The sequence below is a fragment of the Delphinapterus leucas genome, chromosome 17, assembly GCF_059928025.1.
Source record: "Delphinapterus leucas isolate spDelLeu-1000000601 "Yukka" chromosome 17, BTC_Dleu_Yukka2, whole genome shotgun sequence".
NCBI classification, from domain to species: domain Eukaryota; kingdom Metazoa; phylum Chordata; class Mammalia; order Artiodactyla; family Monodontidae; genus Delphinapterus; species Delphinapterus leucas.
Window position 1 is genome coordinate 18,758,506 of NC_143145.1, and position 18,821 is coordinate 18,777,326.

General features: G+C 39.9%; 1 protein-coding gene across 1 annotated transcript in view; it reads right to left on the reverse strand.

Annotated features, from left to right (window-relative positions):
- Positions 1-9: 9 nt before the first annotated feature.
- Positions 10-18,821, reverse strand: part of DEPTOR (DEP domain containing MTOR interacting protein) — a 186,908-nt gene continuing 168,096 nt past the window's right edge. Inside the window, exon 9 of the mRNA XM_089898779.1 lies at positions 10-17,620. Coding sequence (XP_089754905.1) covers positions 17,603-17,620 — 18 coding nt within the window. The 3' untranslated portion in view covers positions 10-17,602. The remainder of the gene's footprint in view (positions 17,621-18,821) is intronic.

An 18,821-nucleotide genomic window follows, 5' to 3' on the forward strand; every position in this document is an offset into this window, starting at 1 on the left:
AAAAAAAAGAATCAGAAGCGGGGGGGGGGTCCCAACTGTCTGAGGAAGCCTTTCTGCTTTGGCTCTTCTTTGTAAAAATCAATTATAAGGCTTCTTCAGAGAAGCAGATGTGCCAATATCAACCCCCCGCATATGGCCTTACTCATAATAGGGGCTGGATAAATGTTTGCTACATTGAATTGAATACAATTCATCAGTTATGCCTCCTCAATTCTTCCCATGTGGCTATCATCAGTTTTAAGTCATCCACCTAAATCCATATGTGTAGCACATGCTGGCTATGTGATTACGGTGACAGAATCCCTGGAGCCATCCATTTAGTCAGCAGTCCATATTCATTCAGTCAGCAAATACTTTCTCAAGCAGGAACTTCTTGGAACTTACTCATGGAGAAAGAGAGACAGAAAACATCATTGGCAAGTGATAGAAAGAAGAATAAGACAAGGAGGTGGAAGAGGACGAACTGCTGATTTAGGTGGGGAGGTCAGGGATGAGTCCCCAGAGACGACATTTGAGCAGAGACTGAATGAGGGCAGAGAGCCAGTGGTGGAACTCACTGGAGGAAGGGCAGGGAGAACCACAAATACAAAGTCCCTGAGGATGGAGGAACTGTAAGGAGGCCTGTGAGGCATAAGAGAAATGAGCAAGACGGGCACAGTGAGGGATGAGGTCAGAGAGGTCTCTGGGTCCAGATATGGTGAAGCCTTCAGGCAAAGAGTCTGGATTTTACTCTGCTTGAGAAGGGGAGTTCGAAACACAAGAGGGATCTGGTCAGATTTCACTTCCAGAAGAATCGTTCAAACATCCAGTTCTTTCTCATTTGCTTCCCTCATCCGAAAATCTTGTTGTTGTTGTTGTTTTAATAGACCTTTACTGGAGTATAATTGCTTCACAATACTGTGTGAAAATCTTGTTTTTGAGGGGGAGAAGAAGAAGAATTTTTATGGAATAGCCACTTTGCTTTCAAAGCTTCCTAAAATAAACTATCATGCATGATCTTCACCACACAACTCTGGTTATAGAAAGAACACACAGTATCATCCGTTTAGAGAAACAAATGGAAGCATGAAGAAATCAAATAAGAAAAAGGTTTCTTGTAGTTCGTGGCAGATTCCCAGGAAGCATTACCTCTTCAGGATGGGGTTTGACTTGCTGCATATTTAATTCACTTGATCTCCTCAAACACCATGAAACACTTCCATTTAGAAACCCAGAGGAGGGTCCAGGAACATAAAGGTTAGATATATTCCTTGCTTCGAGGAGGTATATGCACAGGGACCCTGTCTTAAACTGGGGGAGACATCCTGACAAATCTTCAGCTTATTCCAAACCTCCTGTGCAGTGAACTTGCCAAGTCTGATCTATCAGCACTTGTGATAATGATGTAATTTATGACAACCTGTGATGATAGAATTGAACACGATTTCAAAACCTTTTCTTACAACACAGGACAAAAATGCATTTTCATCGAAGAGGTTTCAAATCAATGATCAAAATAAACTATCCATCTGATCTTTGAAAGAAGCAGATTTACTCCTGGTATACAATGTATATTCATTTGTAACACTGTAAGAGCTTTCAGTAATTTTATTTAGTACTTAAACTCAACCACATAGAGAGGAAGTAAAAATTCTGTTGGTGAGGCTCTGAAATTCTGTTGACTCGAAATATTTTTCAGAAAGGAGTTCCCTTAAAAAAATTTTTTTATATAAATTTATTTATTTATTTTTGGCTGCGTTGGGTCTTTGTGGCTGGGCGCGCGGGCTTTCTCTAGTTGTGGTGAGCGGGGGCTACTCTTTGTTGCTGTGTGCGGGCTTCTCATTGTGTTGGCTTCTTTTGTTGCGGAGCATGGGCTCTAGGCGCACGGGCTTCAGTAGTTGTAGCACGCAGGCTCAGTCGTTGTGGCTCGCGGGCTCTAGAGCGCAGGCTCAGTACTTGTGGCGCACGGGCTTAGTTGCTCCGCGGCACGTGGGATCTTCCCGGACCATGGCTTGAACTTGCGTCCCCTGCATTGGCAGGCGGATTCTTAACCACTGCGCCACCAGGGAAGCCCCCCTTTAAATTTTATGAATATATTTTATACATTTGAACTTCACAGTTAAAATGACTGTTGGTCATCCCCAGGTCTGCGGGGCTATCTGAAAGAAAACAGTTGACTTGGCTGACCTTCCACAGTTTTTCCTTTTTTCCTAATTTTATGATGCATGCAAGTGGAATTTTCCTGGAGTTTCAAGTGTATTCTTTTTGTTTTCCGAAACTTCGTCATTGTATGACAGCCGCTGCTTTTATGTACAGTTGGTCTTGTTGGAATGGCACTTTCTTGCACGCTTACCCAGAAAAGGGTCTGTTACAGTGTCCCTGGAGCTCATGGTCTACTGATTTCCATACTAAATTTCTCTCTATACACTTTTCTAGTCAATTCTAGAAAGACCCATTAACAAGATAGATTCTAAAAGAGTTGAAAGCTGTAAGATTCTCCATCTGCAGTTAGTTAAATGAGGTAGTAGGGGAAAAAAATGGTAAATCATTCCAGCCAGGAAACATTCATACAAAATGATAGACTCATCCACTGGAAAGCGTTTGGGGAATTAGCTCCTCTATTTTATGCTTCCAGGGAAGACATTATCTAAGTCATTTCACCTCCTCAAACTCTATCAAAGTTTTGGAAGATTCCACTGAAGAAGAACTACCCTTGTCTGCTCCCTTTCTACCAACAGCCTCATTTGGGGGAAAGTCTTTCATTCCTAGAGACCAAATAGCTCTACAGAAGATAGAAGCCTATACCCCACTGATTTTGCCCATAGGACAAAAAAAACATATGTGTATATGTGCGTGTGCGTGTGTGTGTGTGTGTGTGTGTGTGTAGAGAAAGAGAGAGGGAGAGAGAAAGAGAGAGGCTCTAAATCAAAGCTGATAAATTATTAAAGATATTCAAAGGGCTTTGAAAAACTTAACACCATTCCTACTTAGTTTTGAAATATTTCCATTCAGATTTATATAATGTAAAAAATAGTTTTAAAAAATACTTTTATCTAAATAATTCATGTTCATTATGAAAAATTACAAAAGGAAAAATAAAAGAAAAAAGAATCACCCAATATTCAACCTCCTAGAAACAGCCACTAGGTTTAAAACTATTTCCTCTGTATATAGGGATCTCTGTGAATATTTTATGACGAGCTCATACCTTTTACAATTTGTAGCTTTTTCTTCTTACTGACCATCACATCACCATCTTTCCATGTGTATAAATAGTTATCTATATCATAAGTTTAGTTAATTTTAAATGTATTGAATGTTTTAAAAATCACCTTAAACCTCCAAGACCGATAGAGGTGAGACAGCCTACATATTCTTAACAAATTTCCATTAAAAAAACCCCACAAAACTATACAACATATTTATATAAAAGCTCTTAAAATACATTGTTAGGGCTTCCCTGGTGGCGCAGTGGTTGAGAGTCCGCCTGCCGATGCAGGGGACACGGGTTTGTGCCCCGGTCCGGGAAGATCCCACATGCTGCGGAGCGGCTGGGCCCGTGAGCCATGGCCGCTGAGCCTGCGCGTCCGGGGCCTGTGCTCTGCAATGGGAGAGGCCACAACAGTGAGAGGCCCGCGTACCGCAAAAAAAAAAAAAAAAAAAAAAATACATTGTTAAACCAGTAAGAAATTTTTTTTAATCCTTAGAAAGCAAAAATTAATAAAAGGCAGGAACCCAGAGGTGAGTAAGCACACAAGCATGCTTTGTCCTCGAGCATCTGCCAACCCCTGGAGTCTGGTCTATTCTGGCAGCCTTTCAAGCTCAAGGGTAGAGCCCCCAAAGAGAGAACTCCTCTAGGAGACCCTCACATAAAGCTGGGAACCTAAATGGCTATATCATCAATGAAAAGGAGATCCAGAAATAAACCCACTCTCAGAAGCCGACAGTAAAGAGTTGCTTGGCTTTTTTTTTTTTTTTTAATCTTGGAACTGGGTGAATGAGTGGGGAGAGATATTGCCTGAGAAATTGTAGCTCTAAGACAGCCCTCATCCAGGTTTATCGTGTGAATTAAAAAGCCCCAAGGTTAACTGTGGAAAACAGTATGGAAGTTCCTCAGAAAACTAAAAATAGACTTACCATATGACCCAGCAATCCCACTCCTGGGCATATATCCAGACAAAACTCTAATTCAAAAAGATACATGCACCCCTATGTTCATAGCAGCACTATTCACAAGAGCCAAGACATGGAAACGACCTAAAGGTCCACTGACAGATGAATAGATAAAGAAGATGTGGTACATATATACAATGGAATATTACTCAGCCATAAAATAGAATGAAATAATGCCATTTGCAGCAACATGGATGCAACTAGAGATTATCATACTAAGTGAAGTAAATCAGAAAGACAAATGCCATATGATATCACTTATATGTGGAATCTAAAATATGACACAAATGAACCTGTCTGTGAAACAGAAACAGAATCATGAACATAGAGAACAGACTGGTAGTTGTCAAGCGGAAGGAGGTTGGGGGAGGGATGGAGTGGGAGGTTGGGATTAGCAGATGTAAGCTTTTAGATATAGAATGGATAAACAACAGGATCCTACTGTATAGCACAGAGAACTATATCCAATATCCTATGATAAAACATAATGGAAAAGAATATTTAAAAAATGTATATATTCAGTCATATATATTGTTATATATAACTGAATCACTTGGCTGTACAGCAGAGATTAACACAACATTGTAAATCAGCCACACTTCAATAAAAAAATATTAAAACTGAAAAAAAAGCCTCAAGGCTAAGAATTGTTTTGAACTCGTCATATGTTGATATTGTCCTTAAACATCTAGCAGAAGCAAATGGGGTCCTTTCTGGAGGAACTCACTCTAAATGGAGGCCTCAAATAATTTCACAGATAGAGTTCCAAGAAGTATGAATACATGGTCGAAAAAAATCGCAAAACACATAGCGAATAATAGACCATGAGCAACAGCCAGCAGAAATAAAACGAAGATGATAGAACTAGATCTGCAAAGACTTGAGATAGTGAAACTAATAAGCTAAGTTATTTTTAAATGCTTAAAAAGCAAAAGATGTAATTAAGAATAAGTACTAAAGCACATACAATTTTAAAGATAGCAAGGTATAAAACTAACATACAAAATTAATATCCTTCATATACACAAAATAATGGAAGAGTGAATCCCATTTACAATAGCAAAAAAAACAAGATAAAATACTTAGAAATAAACTTAACATGAAATTTGGAAAATCTACATGAGGAAATGCTAAAACACTCCTGGAAGACGTATGAGCTTAAATGGACAGGCATCCCTTGTTCTTGAATAAAATGACTCAACATCATAAAGCTGTCAGTTTTTCATAAGTTAATTTAATAAATGTTTCACAAAGCCTCTGTAAAAATACCAAAAAGCTTTTATCTTAAAATGAGATAAGTTAATATTAAAAATCACATGAAAAATAAACATGCAAGAATACCCAGGGAAACACCAAAAAAGAAGCACCATTGAGGGACAGGGAGAGGCAGAAATCTCTGTCAGACCATCAAATATATCAGAAAGCCATTTTAAGTGCAAGGATGTGGGAATAATTCATGAATAGACACATGAATCAGAGAAATAGACTAGAAAGTACAAATATATATGGAAAGGTAATGAGTGATACAGTTGACATCTCCGATCACTGGACCAAAATTGGACCAAAATAACTGGAAAACCATTTAGAAAGAGATAAAATTGTATCCCCAACTCACACTGTACAAAAGGAAAAAACAACAATAACAACAACAAATAGATAAGAACTCTAACTATAAAAATGAAGCCATGAAAATACTAGAAGAAAACAGGTGGGTTCCTTTGAAACCTGTAAAGAAAGACTTTCTAAATACATCTAAAAATTCACAACAAAAGAAAAGATTCATGAATTCACCTAGATAAAAATAAAAATATTTTTAAAGAAGCTTTGCATGGCACAAAACTCTATAAGCAAAGTCAAAAGGCAAATTACAAAGTGGAAGAAAATACTTAACGGCATACATTGCCGAAAAGAACTAATATCACTAACGTGTAAAGCACTCTTAACACCAAGGTGAAATTGATCAAACCCCATTAGCTAAATGGGCAAAAAACATGAAGCAGAAAGTAGCCCCCTAAAAAGATATAAATGTTCCTTATACTTATGAAAAGCTCTTCAGCATCACTCATAATTAAATTCAAATTAAAAGGAGAAATACCATTTCTTATCTGAGCGGTGAAAATTAATAATTATGATATATTCTGTTGGCAAAGCTATAGGGTAACTAGTATTCTTATACATTGCTGACCACTGTATAAGAATACTAGTGTGTGCAAAATGGTACACTCTCTATCCAGACATCGTGTTACAAAGACTGTTTCGTTCTTACAACTATGTTTATCTCCTAATGGTTCTGCTTCTCTGCACCCTGACTAATACAGAAGGCTCCACTAAGGAAGTAACATTTGAACTAAACCTTAAAGTCTAATGAGTTGGATTTCTCATGTGAAATTTGATAAGTTTGAAAATGTAAACCAATTGCCTCTCCTATCTTGTAACTTTTTTTTTTCCTGCAATGTTGCCTTACAGAGATACCTCTAAGAAGATAAGCTCCCCTGTAACCCTACTGCCATTGGTCATGTTTTATCCATAAAAAGCTAACTGCCCTGTGCTTTCTGGTTATACTTGTACGTCTCAACAGTTGTACCAATTAATCTCAGTTCACAATATTTATATCTAAGATGTATCAAAATTGTTTCCTGAGCTCATTTTAATTGTATAACATACAGATTAAAAATTTTGCATTTTGGGGGATGAGAGGAGGACTCTAGACCAGCTATCTATCTTAGGTTCTCCAGTTGAGGCTCTAACAAAAAACAGATTAACAAGAAAAAAACAAACAGAAGTTTACTAACATGTGCATTGTGCATACACATGGGAATACCCAGTGATGAGTAACTCAAAGGGATGGTTAGAACTTGGTCTTATAGAGCATCTTACCAAAAGAACAATACATTTTTAGAGAAGTGATAAAACAAAGAAAAAAGACTTTGAGCTTCTAGGGGTGGCAAACTGTGGGAAGAGAAATATATGAGGCCACTAACTTACGGTAGGTAAATGGTAAGTTTAGCAAGGCTTGTTAGGCAGATTCCTATGGTGCCACCTCGTAAGCTCACGAGGGACTAGAGTTGTCTCTGGTGATTAACTTCTGCCCTTTATGGAAAAGAGGAGCGGGGAGGGACACCTTTATAAATTTATATTCTGCTCTTAAGCAAATAAGGGAAAGGCAGAGAGTTTTTCTTGTACCTGCTTCTTCTCATTTGCCTTCAGTTCAAAAGAATCTTTTATACTAAAGTGGCATATTTGGGAAGGCGTATTTTGCTACCCTTCGGGGAAATGACCAGACATTGTCTTTCACCAAATAATTCCTCAGCAAAAGGGGATATTATAGACTATAACAGAACAACAACAGCAGTGCTGTGAATCTCCACAGGTTGCATATAAAGGTTAGAGGGGAGAGGACGGCTAGGAACGTATATGAAAACTAGTTCTGAGACAGAGGACCTTCAAAATGTGTGTACTCTTTGACTCAGGAAATACAGTAATTACACTTGTAGAAATTATCCTAAGGAATTATCATGGCTGTATGTGATGTTTAAATGACAATCATAACAGCAAAACAAACGACTTGTATTTTATATGCATGAAAAAAAAAGTCTGGAAGAATATATACCAAGGTGTAAACCACAGCTTTCCATGAGTGGTGAGATAATGTAAATTTTCTTCTTTTGCTTCTCTCTGTTGTTAATGTTCTCTATAATTATTATGCCTTTCTTTTATAATTTTTACAGAGGTTATTTTTATTTTTTTTAATTTGTCGGTGGGTCTTTTCTAGTGTGAAAGCATTTAAAAATGTTCTCTGTTCCAAGAGTAGAAGTTAAAATTCCAGGGAAGAGGAATCTAGTTGTAAACACAAGGGTTGTGGAAACATTAAGAAGTTGAGTCTCCTTCCCATCCTCAGACTATCTGGTTTGATATTAAGCTAGGTCTTTTCCAGCCCCCGCTTCTGTCATGAAATGATTCCTACTGTGTCCTGTAGATGGCTGTTAAAGGCCGAGTGAATCTATGCTTGGGCAGTGAGCCTGGAAAAATAGAGGGTACTGCCAAAAGGGAGTTCAGATTCCTCCCCAGTTTAATTGTTTTCCATTTCACCATGACTAGATGATCTCCTGGTCTTCTCCTGCCCAAGAATGTCCCTAAAAACTTGGATGCTTTGTCTGGTCTCAGGAATGAATCATCTGGGAAGAAATGATTCTGAGAATAAACATTTTCTGTACCAAAGATATGTCAGAATCTGAGTCAAGTACTAGCCCAAGTCCCTCAACAACCTTAAGATTCTCCCAGGTGTGGAGAGAGTGAGAAAGATGCCATGATGGATGATATGTAAGAACCAGGTGCAAAGGTCTGTGGGGTCCAGCCCATCATGGGTAGAAGTAAGTTTGGAACACAGCCTCTAAGAAGTGCATTTCAGTGATGTTTTGTAAGCATTAAGAGACATGGTCTTACTCATGAAAAGAAAATTCGGGAGACTCTCTAAATGTTTTCTACAATACTCTCCATTGAAGAGCAGCAGGAAAGCAAGCAGATTGGACTTAAATTCTTACTAAAATTATAGTTGGGTAAATAATTTGAACCTACATGTCTTTGACTCCAGAAACATTTTGTTCTGTTTTTTAAACCATGTGATACTGTCACCAAATATATCAGTGTTTTAAAAACCTTTTTCACCGCAATGAAAAAAAATTACATCACACACACATACACTCTAACACACACTTACAAAGAAAAGCTTCACAAAACAATACACACTTTTACTATGTGTAAATAGATCATTTCTATTCTATCCTATTCTTTTTTATAAGATTTTTCTTTTCTTTTGGCACTGGTTTCAACCCACTCAATATATTTCACAACCCAATGATGGATCAAAACCTACCTACATCACTTATACAAGCTGCTTCAAGCATTTTTTTCCCCAAAATTAGCTCTTAAATTTTCATGGGTTTATTTTCTACACCATTAGCACAAAAAGAGAGTTTGTTTTATGTTTAAACACATTTTTAATAAGCTCCTCATTCAGACAAAACCTTCTCAACCTTTTCAATTAAGTATTCTGTCTTTAATTGCTTGGGTAGAATCCTTTTTGCATGAATAATACAGGCATTGCATGCCCAAGTCATTAATATTGTGGTGCTATGGGAAGCAAGTTCTCCAGGTAATTCTATATAAAGTTGGTTAGAATAACAGCATGCTCCTAAAATAAAGCATCCTACTTACTGTGTGATCTTTAAAGAAGTTACCTAACTTCTCTGGGTGATGGTTACCTCATCTGCAAGATAATGCCATTTTATTGGACTATTGGGAGGTTTGTATTCAATAATCCAGTGAAAGGGCTTGACTCAGGGCCAGACACAACATAGGTTCATTTTGAGACATGAGCTAGTATTATTTTAAATAAATCCCTTGTGTTAGACAAGGTTCTCTAGGGAATAGAGCCTGAAGCAAGCATTAAGATCCTAATACTGTTGTGGAGTGAAAACCCTCCTTCCTGCTCTACATTTGCCATTCTCTCTCACACACACCTGTATGTTCTTCCCACTATCCTATTTAACCTGGCCATACACAACTGGACAATTTCTGGCTACAATAATGATGTCTAAGCCATCCCAAGCTCATCACATCCTGGCACACATCAAAGAAATTGATAAAGGTAAGTGGTGGTGTACTAGCTGCACCACCATCAGTGCCACCATTAATCCAGCCTTGAAGTGACAGTAAAGATGTCTCTTGAATTTCTAAGCTCATGAGAGAGACAAGTTTTACAAAAATTCCAGGAGGTGAGTGGAGTCAGCCTGACCTGACACAGCTACTCCTTGAGTGAAGCAATTAGACCTGGGGACAAGGCCACATGTCCTTGGTGACAGTGCATTACTATATTGGAACAAAGTAGATCTTGAAGAGAAGACCTAGTGAAATGGTGGAAATCTAGGGTCCAATCTATAAGAAGTTGTCAAACATCATGAAACTTCAGGTGTGATTGTATTTGTGTGTCTGAAAGAGAAGCTTCCAGTCAGAACTGTCACAGATTGGAGTGGATGAAGGAGAAATAACTGCTAAATATAATTCAGGATCCTGGGTAGGATCCTGGAACACAAAAAGGACAACAGTTGAAAAACTGATGATATTGGAATAAGGTCTACATTTTAGTTAATAGCATAGTAACGATTTTAATTTCCTGGTTTTGATAATCATACTACGGTTAGGTAAGGTGTTAACATAAAAGTAAGGTTATTTTGAGTCAGCTCTACCATTGAGAACCAACTAGAAAAGCTGGAATTACTTACTGAGGTGTAATTTGTATGCAGCAAAATGCACAAACTTAAGTATAGAGCTCAATGTATTTTTTTCTTTGATTTAAAAAAAATAAAAGTATAGTTGATTTACAATGTGGTGTTAGTTTCAGGTATACAGCAAAATGATTCAGTTATATATATTCTTTTTCAGATTCTTTTCCATTATAGGTTATTATAAGATACTGAGTATAGTTCCCTGTGGTATATAGTAGGTCCTTGTTGTTTATCTTTTTATATATAGTAGTGTATATCTGTTAATCCCAAACTCCTAATTTATCCCTCCCCTCTCCTTTCCCCTTTGGTAACCATAGATTTGTTTTCTATGTTTGTGAGCCTTTTTCTGTTTTGTAAATACATTCATTTTTACCATTTTTTTTAGATTCCACATATAAGTTGTATCATATGGTATTTGTCTTTCTCTGACTTACTTCACTTAGCATGAAAATCTCTAGGTCCATCCATGTTGCTGCAAATGGCAATATTTCATTCTTTTTTACAGCTGAGTAATATTCCTTCATGTGTGTGTGGTGTGTGTGTGTGTGTGTGTGTATCTCACATCTTCTTTATCCATTCATCTGTTGATGGACATTTAGGTTGCTTCCAAGTCTTGGCAATTGTAAATAATGCTGCTATGTACATTGGTGTTCATGTATCTTTTTGAATTAGAGTTTTCATTTTTTCTGGATATATGCCCAAGAGTGGGATTGCTGGATCATATGGTAACTCTATTTTTAGATTTTTAAGGAACCTCCATACTATTCTCCATAGTGGCTGCACCAATTTATATTCCCACCAACAGAGTAGAAGTTTTTCCTTTTCACCACAACCTCTCCAGGATTTGTTATTTGTAGACTTTTTGATGTTGGCCATTCTGACCGGTGTGAGATGATACCTCATTGTAGTTTTGATTTCCATTTCTCTAATAATTAGCAATGCTGAGCATTTTTTCACATGCCTGTTGGCTACATGTATGCCTTCTTTGGAGAAATGTCTATATAGGTCTTCTGCCCATTTTTTGATTAGGTTGCTTTTTTTTTTTGATATTGAGCTGCATGAGCTGTTTGTATATTTTGGAAATTAAGCCCTTGTTTGTCACATCATTTGCAAATATTTTCTCCTAGTCCATAGGTTGTCTTTTCATTTTGTTTATGGTTTCCTTTGCTGTGCAAAAACTTCTAAGTTTGATTAGGTCCCATTTGTTTATTTTTGCTTTTATTTCTTTTGCCTTGGGAGACTGATCTAAGAAAGAATTACTTCGATTTATGTCAGCAAATGTTTTGCCTATGTTCTCTTCTAGGAGTTTTATGGTGTCATGTCTTATACATAAGTCTTTAAGCCGTTTTGAGTTTATTTTTGTGTATGATGTCTCAATGTATTCTTACATATGTAATATATAAAATGTGACATCACCCTACACATCTAACCCAGATCAAGATATAGACTGCTTCCCTCACCCTCACCTCATGAACCTATGGTATTAGAAGTCAAGACAGTGGTTACCTTTGGAAAGAAAGGACAGAGTAGTGATCAGGAGGGGCACCTAGGGAGGCTTCTGGGGCTCTAGTAATGTTCCATTTCCTGACTCCGGTTTTGGTTATAGGTGTTGGGTTCATTTTTTGATAATTTACTGAGCTGTACACTTATGGTTTGTGCACTTTGTGTATGTATATTCTAATTCTGTTAGAACATTTATTTTAAAAATATAATTTGTACTGAATCTGACTGAGGGAACTGCACAGTGGAAGTCATTTTAAAGTCCTTAAGTGATCCTAGGCACTGGAATTTGTTTGGACAATGTTTTCCACAATTTCCCAAAAACAAAGACAATGTGTCCCCAAGTGACAGATGAGTTATAACACGATTCTTCATCTGAGTGTCTTCAGCATTCCAAATAAGAAAGGATGACCGATTTAATGGAATGAGATTGGCATTTACAAGGGAACTTCTTTTTTTTTTTTAACTTTAGAATTCTTTTTAAATTTATTTTTATTCATTTATCTTTGGCTACGTCGGGTCCTCGCGGCTGCCTGCGGGCTTTCTCTAGTTGGGGTGAGTGGGCTCTACTCTTCATTGCGGTGCGCGGGCTTCTCATTGCGGTGGCTTCTCTTTTTGCAGAGCACGGGCTGTAAGTGCACTGGCTTCAGTAGTTGTGGCACGCAGGCTCAGTAGTCGTGGCTCACGGTCTCTAGAGTACAGGCTCAGCAGTTGTGGTGCACAGGCTTAGTTGCTCCACAGCATGTGGGATCTTCCCGGACCAGGGCTCGAACCCGTGTTCCCTGCATTGGCAGGCAGATTCTTAATCACTGAGCCACCAGAGAAGTCCCAAGGGAACTTCTTTTAATTTATTTTTTAAACCAAGTATCAGGAATATTTGATTCAGTGGGAGTTGAGCATAACAGATCAATTTTTAAATGAAGAATTTTAATCAATTTAAAATGAAGAATGTATTTAAATTTTGTAAAGCTAGATGAACCCCGAGAAAACACAAGGGGGCAGCATTCCATAACATTATAAATGAAGAATGCTGAAGGTTTTGTTTTGTTTTTTTTTTTAGTAACAATATAAATATTGAGAATGGTCCTTAAAGAGAGCGTCTTATCAAAGGAGGAAACGAAAGGTCAAAGAGATTATTACGGGAGTCGCTTTAAATTCCCTTAAATCACAGAGGTCAAGAGTGGCAAAACAAGGACCACAGTTTATGTTTCCCAACTGCAGATTGAGTGGTTTTTCCACTCTGTATCGTCTCAAATGGTCTCCTGGATGAAAGAGCACTTGCTGTGTGCTGGAAATGGTTAACTTCTCACCGAAAGACCCTCGGATAAGATCTGCATTTACTGTGGACACGGATTAGGGTGTAGGTGCCTGACACCTGTTACTGAAGATGAGTAGTTTAATCTGAGTGAAACATGAATCAATTTGCAGAGCAGAAATATGCTTCCAATTTAATATGCGCTGATCTTCAATATAAAGGAGGCCTTGAGGGAATGGTTAGATGGTGATAGTTTTAAAAACGTGGTTTGGAAATGTTAGCGCTGTGCATTGTAATTTCGCCCTTGAATTATGTTTTAGTGCACTCTCTCGCCTCTGAGAAGGAGCCATTATTAAGCCTCAGGGTGATAGAGTGTATTTGCCCTCTTTAGAAAGACAATAAAATCAGGCTTTATGGGGAGAGATAATGAGGGTTTGCAGTAGCTTTTAGCTGTGGAGGCTTTTTACTACATCGAGGTTAAGCCTAGTGGACTAATTCAAAGGGTTTCTTCCTAGTATAGAAAAGCCACCCTTTCTGCCCATGACAGCTGGGACACAAGACTTCCCGCTCCTTGGGAATTCCCTGGTTGTCCTGCGGTTAGGACTCTGCGCTTTCACTGCCAAGGGCCCCGGGCTCTCGGGAAACTAAGATCCCAAAAGCCACATGGGTGTGGGAGGGCCAGAAAAAAAAAAAAAAAAGACTTCTTGCTCCATGTTTCCATGTTTCAAGGTGGCTGCAATGTCAGGGAAATAAGAAAAGCTCACCTCTTGTAACTGATGGGATTATGGGAAGAAGAAAGTGAGAATGGACCAAATGAGGAAAGTAAAGTCTAAAGAGGTTATTCAGTGAGTCACTTTAAGTTCCCTTAAATCACAGAGGTCAGGGAAGAAGGATGGAGAATGCAGTGCTCAGAGTGTGTCCTGACTTCCCCTCTCCAGGAGAAAGCCTAAAACCTGGAGAAGAAAGCCAACACAAAGAGAGATTTCTACCTTCCTTCTCAGTTAAGACTCTGAAAAGTGACAGCCACTTCTGGCAACCTGGTGGTCGGTGCAGTTAGTAGAGGGAGGCCTTGACTTTGAGGTTCTCCAGGCAGCTCTCAGTCCAAGGGCCCAGGAGTCCCTGAAGCTCCAAGAGACCTTGGAAGGCAGCAGAACCTGCAAACCTACCCGACGCCCTGTGGCAGAGGACGAGGCTGCCACGGGGCAGAGCCTGACGGTGGATGGGCAATGGATAGGCAGGCCCAGAGGGCTTAGGTGGGAGATGTGGCAGAAACTCAGGTGATCTGTTGGGCCAGACAGAGCCAAAGTGAGACTAAGACAGCCAAGGAGGAACCCAGGCCCTAGCCAGGACGAGAGAAAGCAGTTTACAAACAGCAACAGCTACAGCCTGTTAAAGGCTGAAGATATTGAAATGTTATCCCACCTGGGTCAAACTCTTTTATCTCATCACGAGCAAGACAGCTACGCTCCCTCCCTTTCCTAAGGCTGCCTAGCTCTCCTTTGCTATTTGATTCATTAACAATCCCTTTATGTCCTTATTTCTCTAGGGACCTGATAGCAAGTCCCCGTGGTACTGAAGCAGAAAACATCTTGACCGGCGTTGAACTAAAAAAAAAAATCTCTCTTTGTTAATTCCCAGCAGATGCACCCCGAACATTTTCCCAAGCATTCCCAAGCTTCTGCACCCCAAAACATTTTCACTCCTCAAGGGGGCATGCCTTCCGTATCTGGCACGCTACCTGGGAAGTCAAAAGGAAGCCATTGGTCTCCCCAGTTTTGGAAGTCTTAGCCCTGGGGAACAGCCATCCAGTCCTAGCTCACTCACCTGGGATGCATCAGGCTTTCATGCTAATAGGATTTTCATCTACCTGTCCACGCACAACCTGGACATTCTCTCACACGCTCCAGTTGGCAGTAAGTATGCAGTTAGGCCCTTACTCCGAGACCCTTGCCATTGCTCTGAGGAACTTCAACAGAGATAATGATGCTCCAAGAAGAAATAGGGGTCAAGGGGTTGCAAGGAACACCCCTCATGAAACTCTCTTTCTGCCAGGCAGTGGGAGTAAAGATGGCTGCAGGTCTAAGGCTCTGCAGTATCTCCCTCCACTGGCCTGTGCAAGAATTCAAGAGAATTTGTGGAGTCCATGGAAGGACAAGAGGTTTACTGTTAATTAGTTAGATTTATGGATGGTAACTTGGCCACATCCCCAGGTCCAAATTCCATCTCTGTCACTTACTGTGTGACTTTGGAAAAGTTGCAAAACCTCTCTGTCCTTGGCGGCATTCTTATTTGTAAAATGAAATTAATAACAATACCTACGTTGGAGGGTTGTTGCAAGCATTAAATGAGACAATGAGGTATTCCATGCAAAGTATATAGTGTCTGACTCATAGAAGGATGATAAATGTTACTTATTATTATTGGCTTAATGGCTTTAGTTTGCTTAAAGAGATAAAGTTTAAATAACTCTGGAAATCAACACATTTCCATAACCAGATAGTACTGATCAATGCAAAATCATCTTTATGTTTACTGGTATAGATTCTAAACTCTAACCTAGTAAATAACCACACCTGGATGTAATTAATATGATCCATTCTACCCTTGTCTCCAGAAAGAATTATCACCATGTTCTTGGGTAAATCATCTGAGTAAGGCTGTCCTTATGAGCAAGGCTGAAGTGGCAAAGTGAAAAGAACATTGAATGGCAAATTTGCAACCTTTAGAATAGGCAGAGGCGCCGCTCCACCAGCTTCTGACCCTTTCAATCAGGATTTATTAACGTGTGGGTCGAGGGGAGCATGGGGCCTGCAGAGGTGTTTTGTTGGGGCAGCGATTTTGTTCTATGTTGTTTTAAAACAACTAACGATGTGAGCTGAATGCTTTAGGAGGAGCATGCCTTCTATACTAGTGGTAGCCTCACCGTTCACTCGTCTTAGGCTGTGCCTCTCCACACGTGTCCATCACCCACCTGTCAGTCGGGCATTTGAGGCATCCCTTGAATTTAAAAAAGTCTATGGATTTCCCTGGTGGCGCAGTGGTTGAGAGTCCACCTGCCAATGCAGGGGACACGGGTTCGTGCCCCGGTCCGCGAGGATCCCACGTGCCGCGGAGCGGCTGGGCCCGTGGGCCATGGCCGCTGAGCCTGCGTGTCCAGAGCCTGTGCTCCGCAACGGGAGAGGCCACAGCGGTGAGAGGCCCGCGTACCGCAAAAAAAAAAAAGTCTATGGACCAGGACTTACCTGAATTTCTGTTATGGGGCTTCTCACTGCAGAAAGACCCTGCTGCATCTTCTCTCGCAAACACAGAATCCACACCCAACCGAAATCCGCCAAGTCCGAGACCCGCCCTTTCCTCTCGCTCTCTTCACAGTTCACGTCCAACTCTCCACCCAGTTTGTGGGCTGGATTCTGCAGAAGGGAGGGGCCTCTGTTAATCTTGTCAATGCGTCTCACCTTTTTAATAGGAGACTAATTACTTACCTCTTTTCACATGTTTTAAATGATGTGACTCTTGGCTTGGTCTTGTCCTAAATAAACAGCAAAACGTCAGGCAGATCCAAGCATTCAGATATCTTCTGACTCACTGGGAAGCTGTGAGCACAAAGACAACCCCAGGCTATAGGCTGGGTGGGAGAAGCTTCCAGATTTGAGGACTCCTTTTCTTTTTTTGTGTGTGTGTTACGTGGGCCTCTCACTGTTGTGAGAGCCATATATGGAGTTTGAGCCATATAATTATAGAATGTTAATTGTAGAATGTAAATAATTCTCATTCTAGGGTGTGGGTTCAGTCTGTTCCCTACAAACTCAGTTGTTGTTTCATAATGTCTGAGGTACTGGGGGTTTCCTAACCATAACATCCATTATCCAAGGGGTGGCTTTTCTTTGTTTGCTAAATACTGCAGCACTCTGGATACCTGCTCAGTTCAGTCACTGGGGGTCTGCACCTCTTCAACCAGATCAATAATCTGCTCCTGCTGTATCAGTGGATGTGATTAGAGTTTGCTTCCTGTGATGAGAAGAGAGCCTGACTAATTGTGTTAAAATAAAGCAACGTTCTGATTGGTTTTGTTTTCTCTTTAAGCAGAAACATGGACACTATGACATTTCCTGTTTAAAACCAGTAAAATAACCTCTGACTGGCTAAAATTAGGATTTACTCTTAACTGTTTCACTTCCAACTGGATATAAGCCAGTCTTTTCTTTTTCTTTTTTTTGGCTGCATCTGGTCTTAGTTGCAGCACGTGGGTTCTTCTTTGAGGCATGTGGGATCTTTCGTTGCAGCACGGGCTCTTCGTTGCGGTGCGCAGGCTTCTCTCTAGTTGTGGCGCGCGGGCTCCAGGGCGTGTGGGCTCTGTAGTTTGCGGCACGCAGGCTCTCAAGGACCTACTGTATAGCACAGGGAGCTCTGCTCAATATTCTGTAATAACCTAAATGGGAAAAGAATTTGAAAAAGAATAGAAAAATGAAAAAGAAAAAGAATAGATATATGTGTATGTATAACTGAATCACTTTGCTGTACACCTGAAACTAATACAACATTGTTAATCAACTATAGTCCAATATAAAATAAAAATTAAAAAATAAAATAAAAGGAAAAAAAATTAAAAACTGGTGACCTTTGAGATGGAGGCTGCTCCATCAGGCTGAGTCCTGGAAGGACAAGGTGGAGCTGTGTCCCCAGCCACCTTGTGAGCCAGAACAAAACGCTGGCTGCTTTGAGATTTGGAGATTGTGTGTTACTGCAGCTTCCGTGTGCTCTGTAAAACTTATATTTCAGTTGTGTGTGTGTGTGTATGCTGAGTCATGATGCAAAATGAATCTCTTACTGTACATTATAATCAAGAAGTTTGCTAGCCAATGATACAGATCGCAGTTTTACCTTATATCATCTCTCGGTAAAAAGATTAGCACTGTGGCTTCCCTGGTGGCGGAGTGGTTGAGAGTCCGCCTGCCGATGCGGGGAACACGGGTTCGTGCCCCATTCCGGGAAGATCCCACATGCCGCGGAGCGGCTGGGCCCGTGAGCCATGGCCGCTAAGCCTGCGCGTCCGGAGCCTGCGCTCCGCAACGGGAGAGGCCCGCGAACCGCAAAAAAAAAAAAAAGAGTAGCAGTGGAAGGACCCCGAAAAATCATCTAGTTCCATGCTCTCATTTTAGCGATGAGAATTCAGAGGCCGAAAGAAGTCAAGTCATTCCTCTGAGGTCACAAGGTGAGCAAAGGACTAGGACTCAAGCACATGTTAGACTTCAAGCTGGTGCTTTACCACGAAACCCTGCTTTGGGGCTGATCTTGCGAAAGTGCTTTAAAACTACAAAACCTCATAAAAATGTCAAGTAATGAAATTATTACAAGAACTAGTCAAGTAAGTTGGTAAAAGGCCTAGGCTTTGTCAAACCTGGTTTCAAATGCCGGCTTTGCCACTTATGAGCTATATAACCTTGGGGACATTATTTAATCTCTTTGAACTTCTGTTTCCTTATGTGTAAAATGACAATAATATTATGTATGTCCTATTTTCCTGATGAGTAAATGAGATAATAAATGCAAAGGTCCTAGCACAATGCACATCTCATAGTAAGTGCTAATAAGTTATTGATACTTGTAGTAAATATAATGCCAAAGAATTT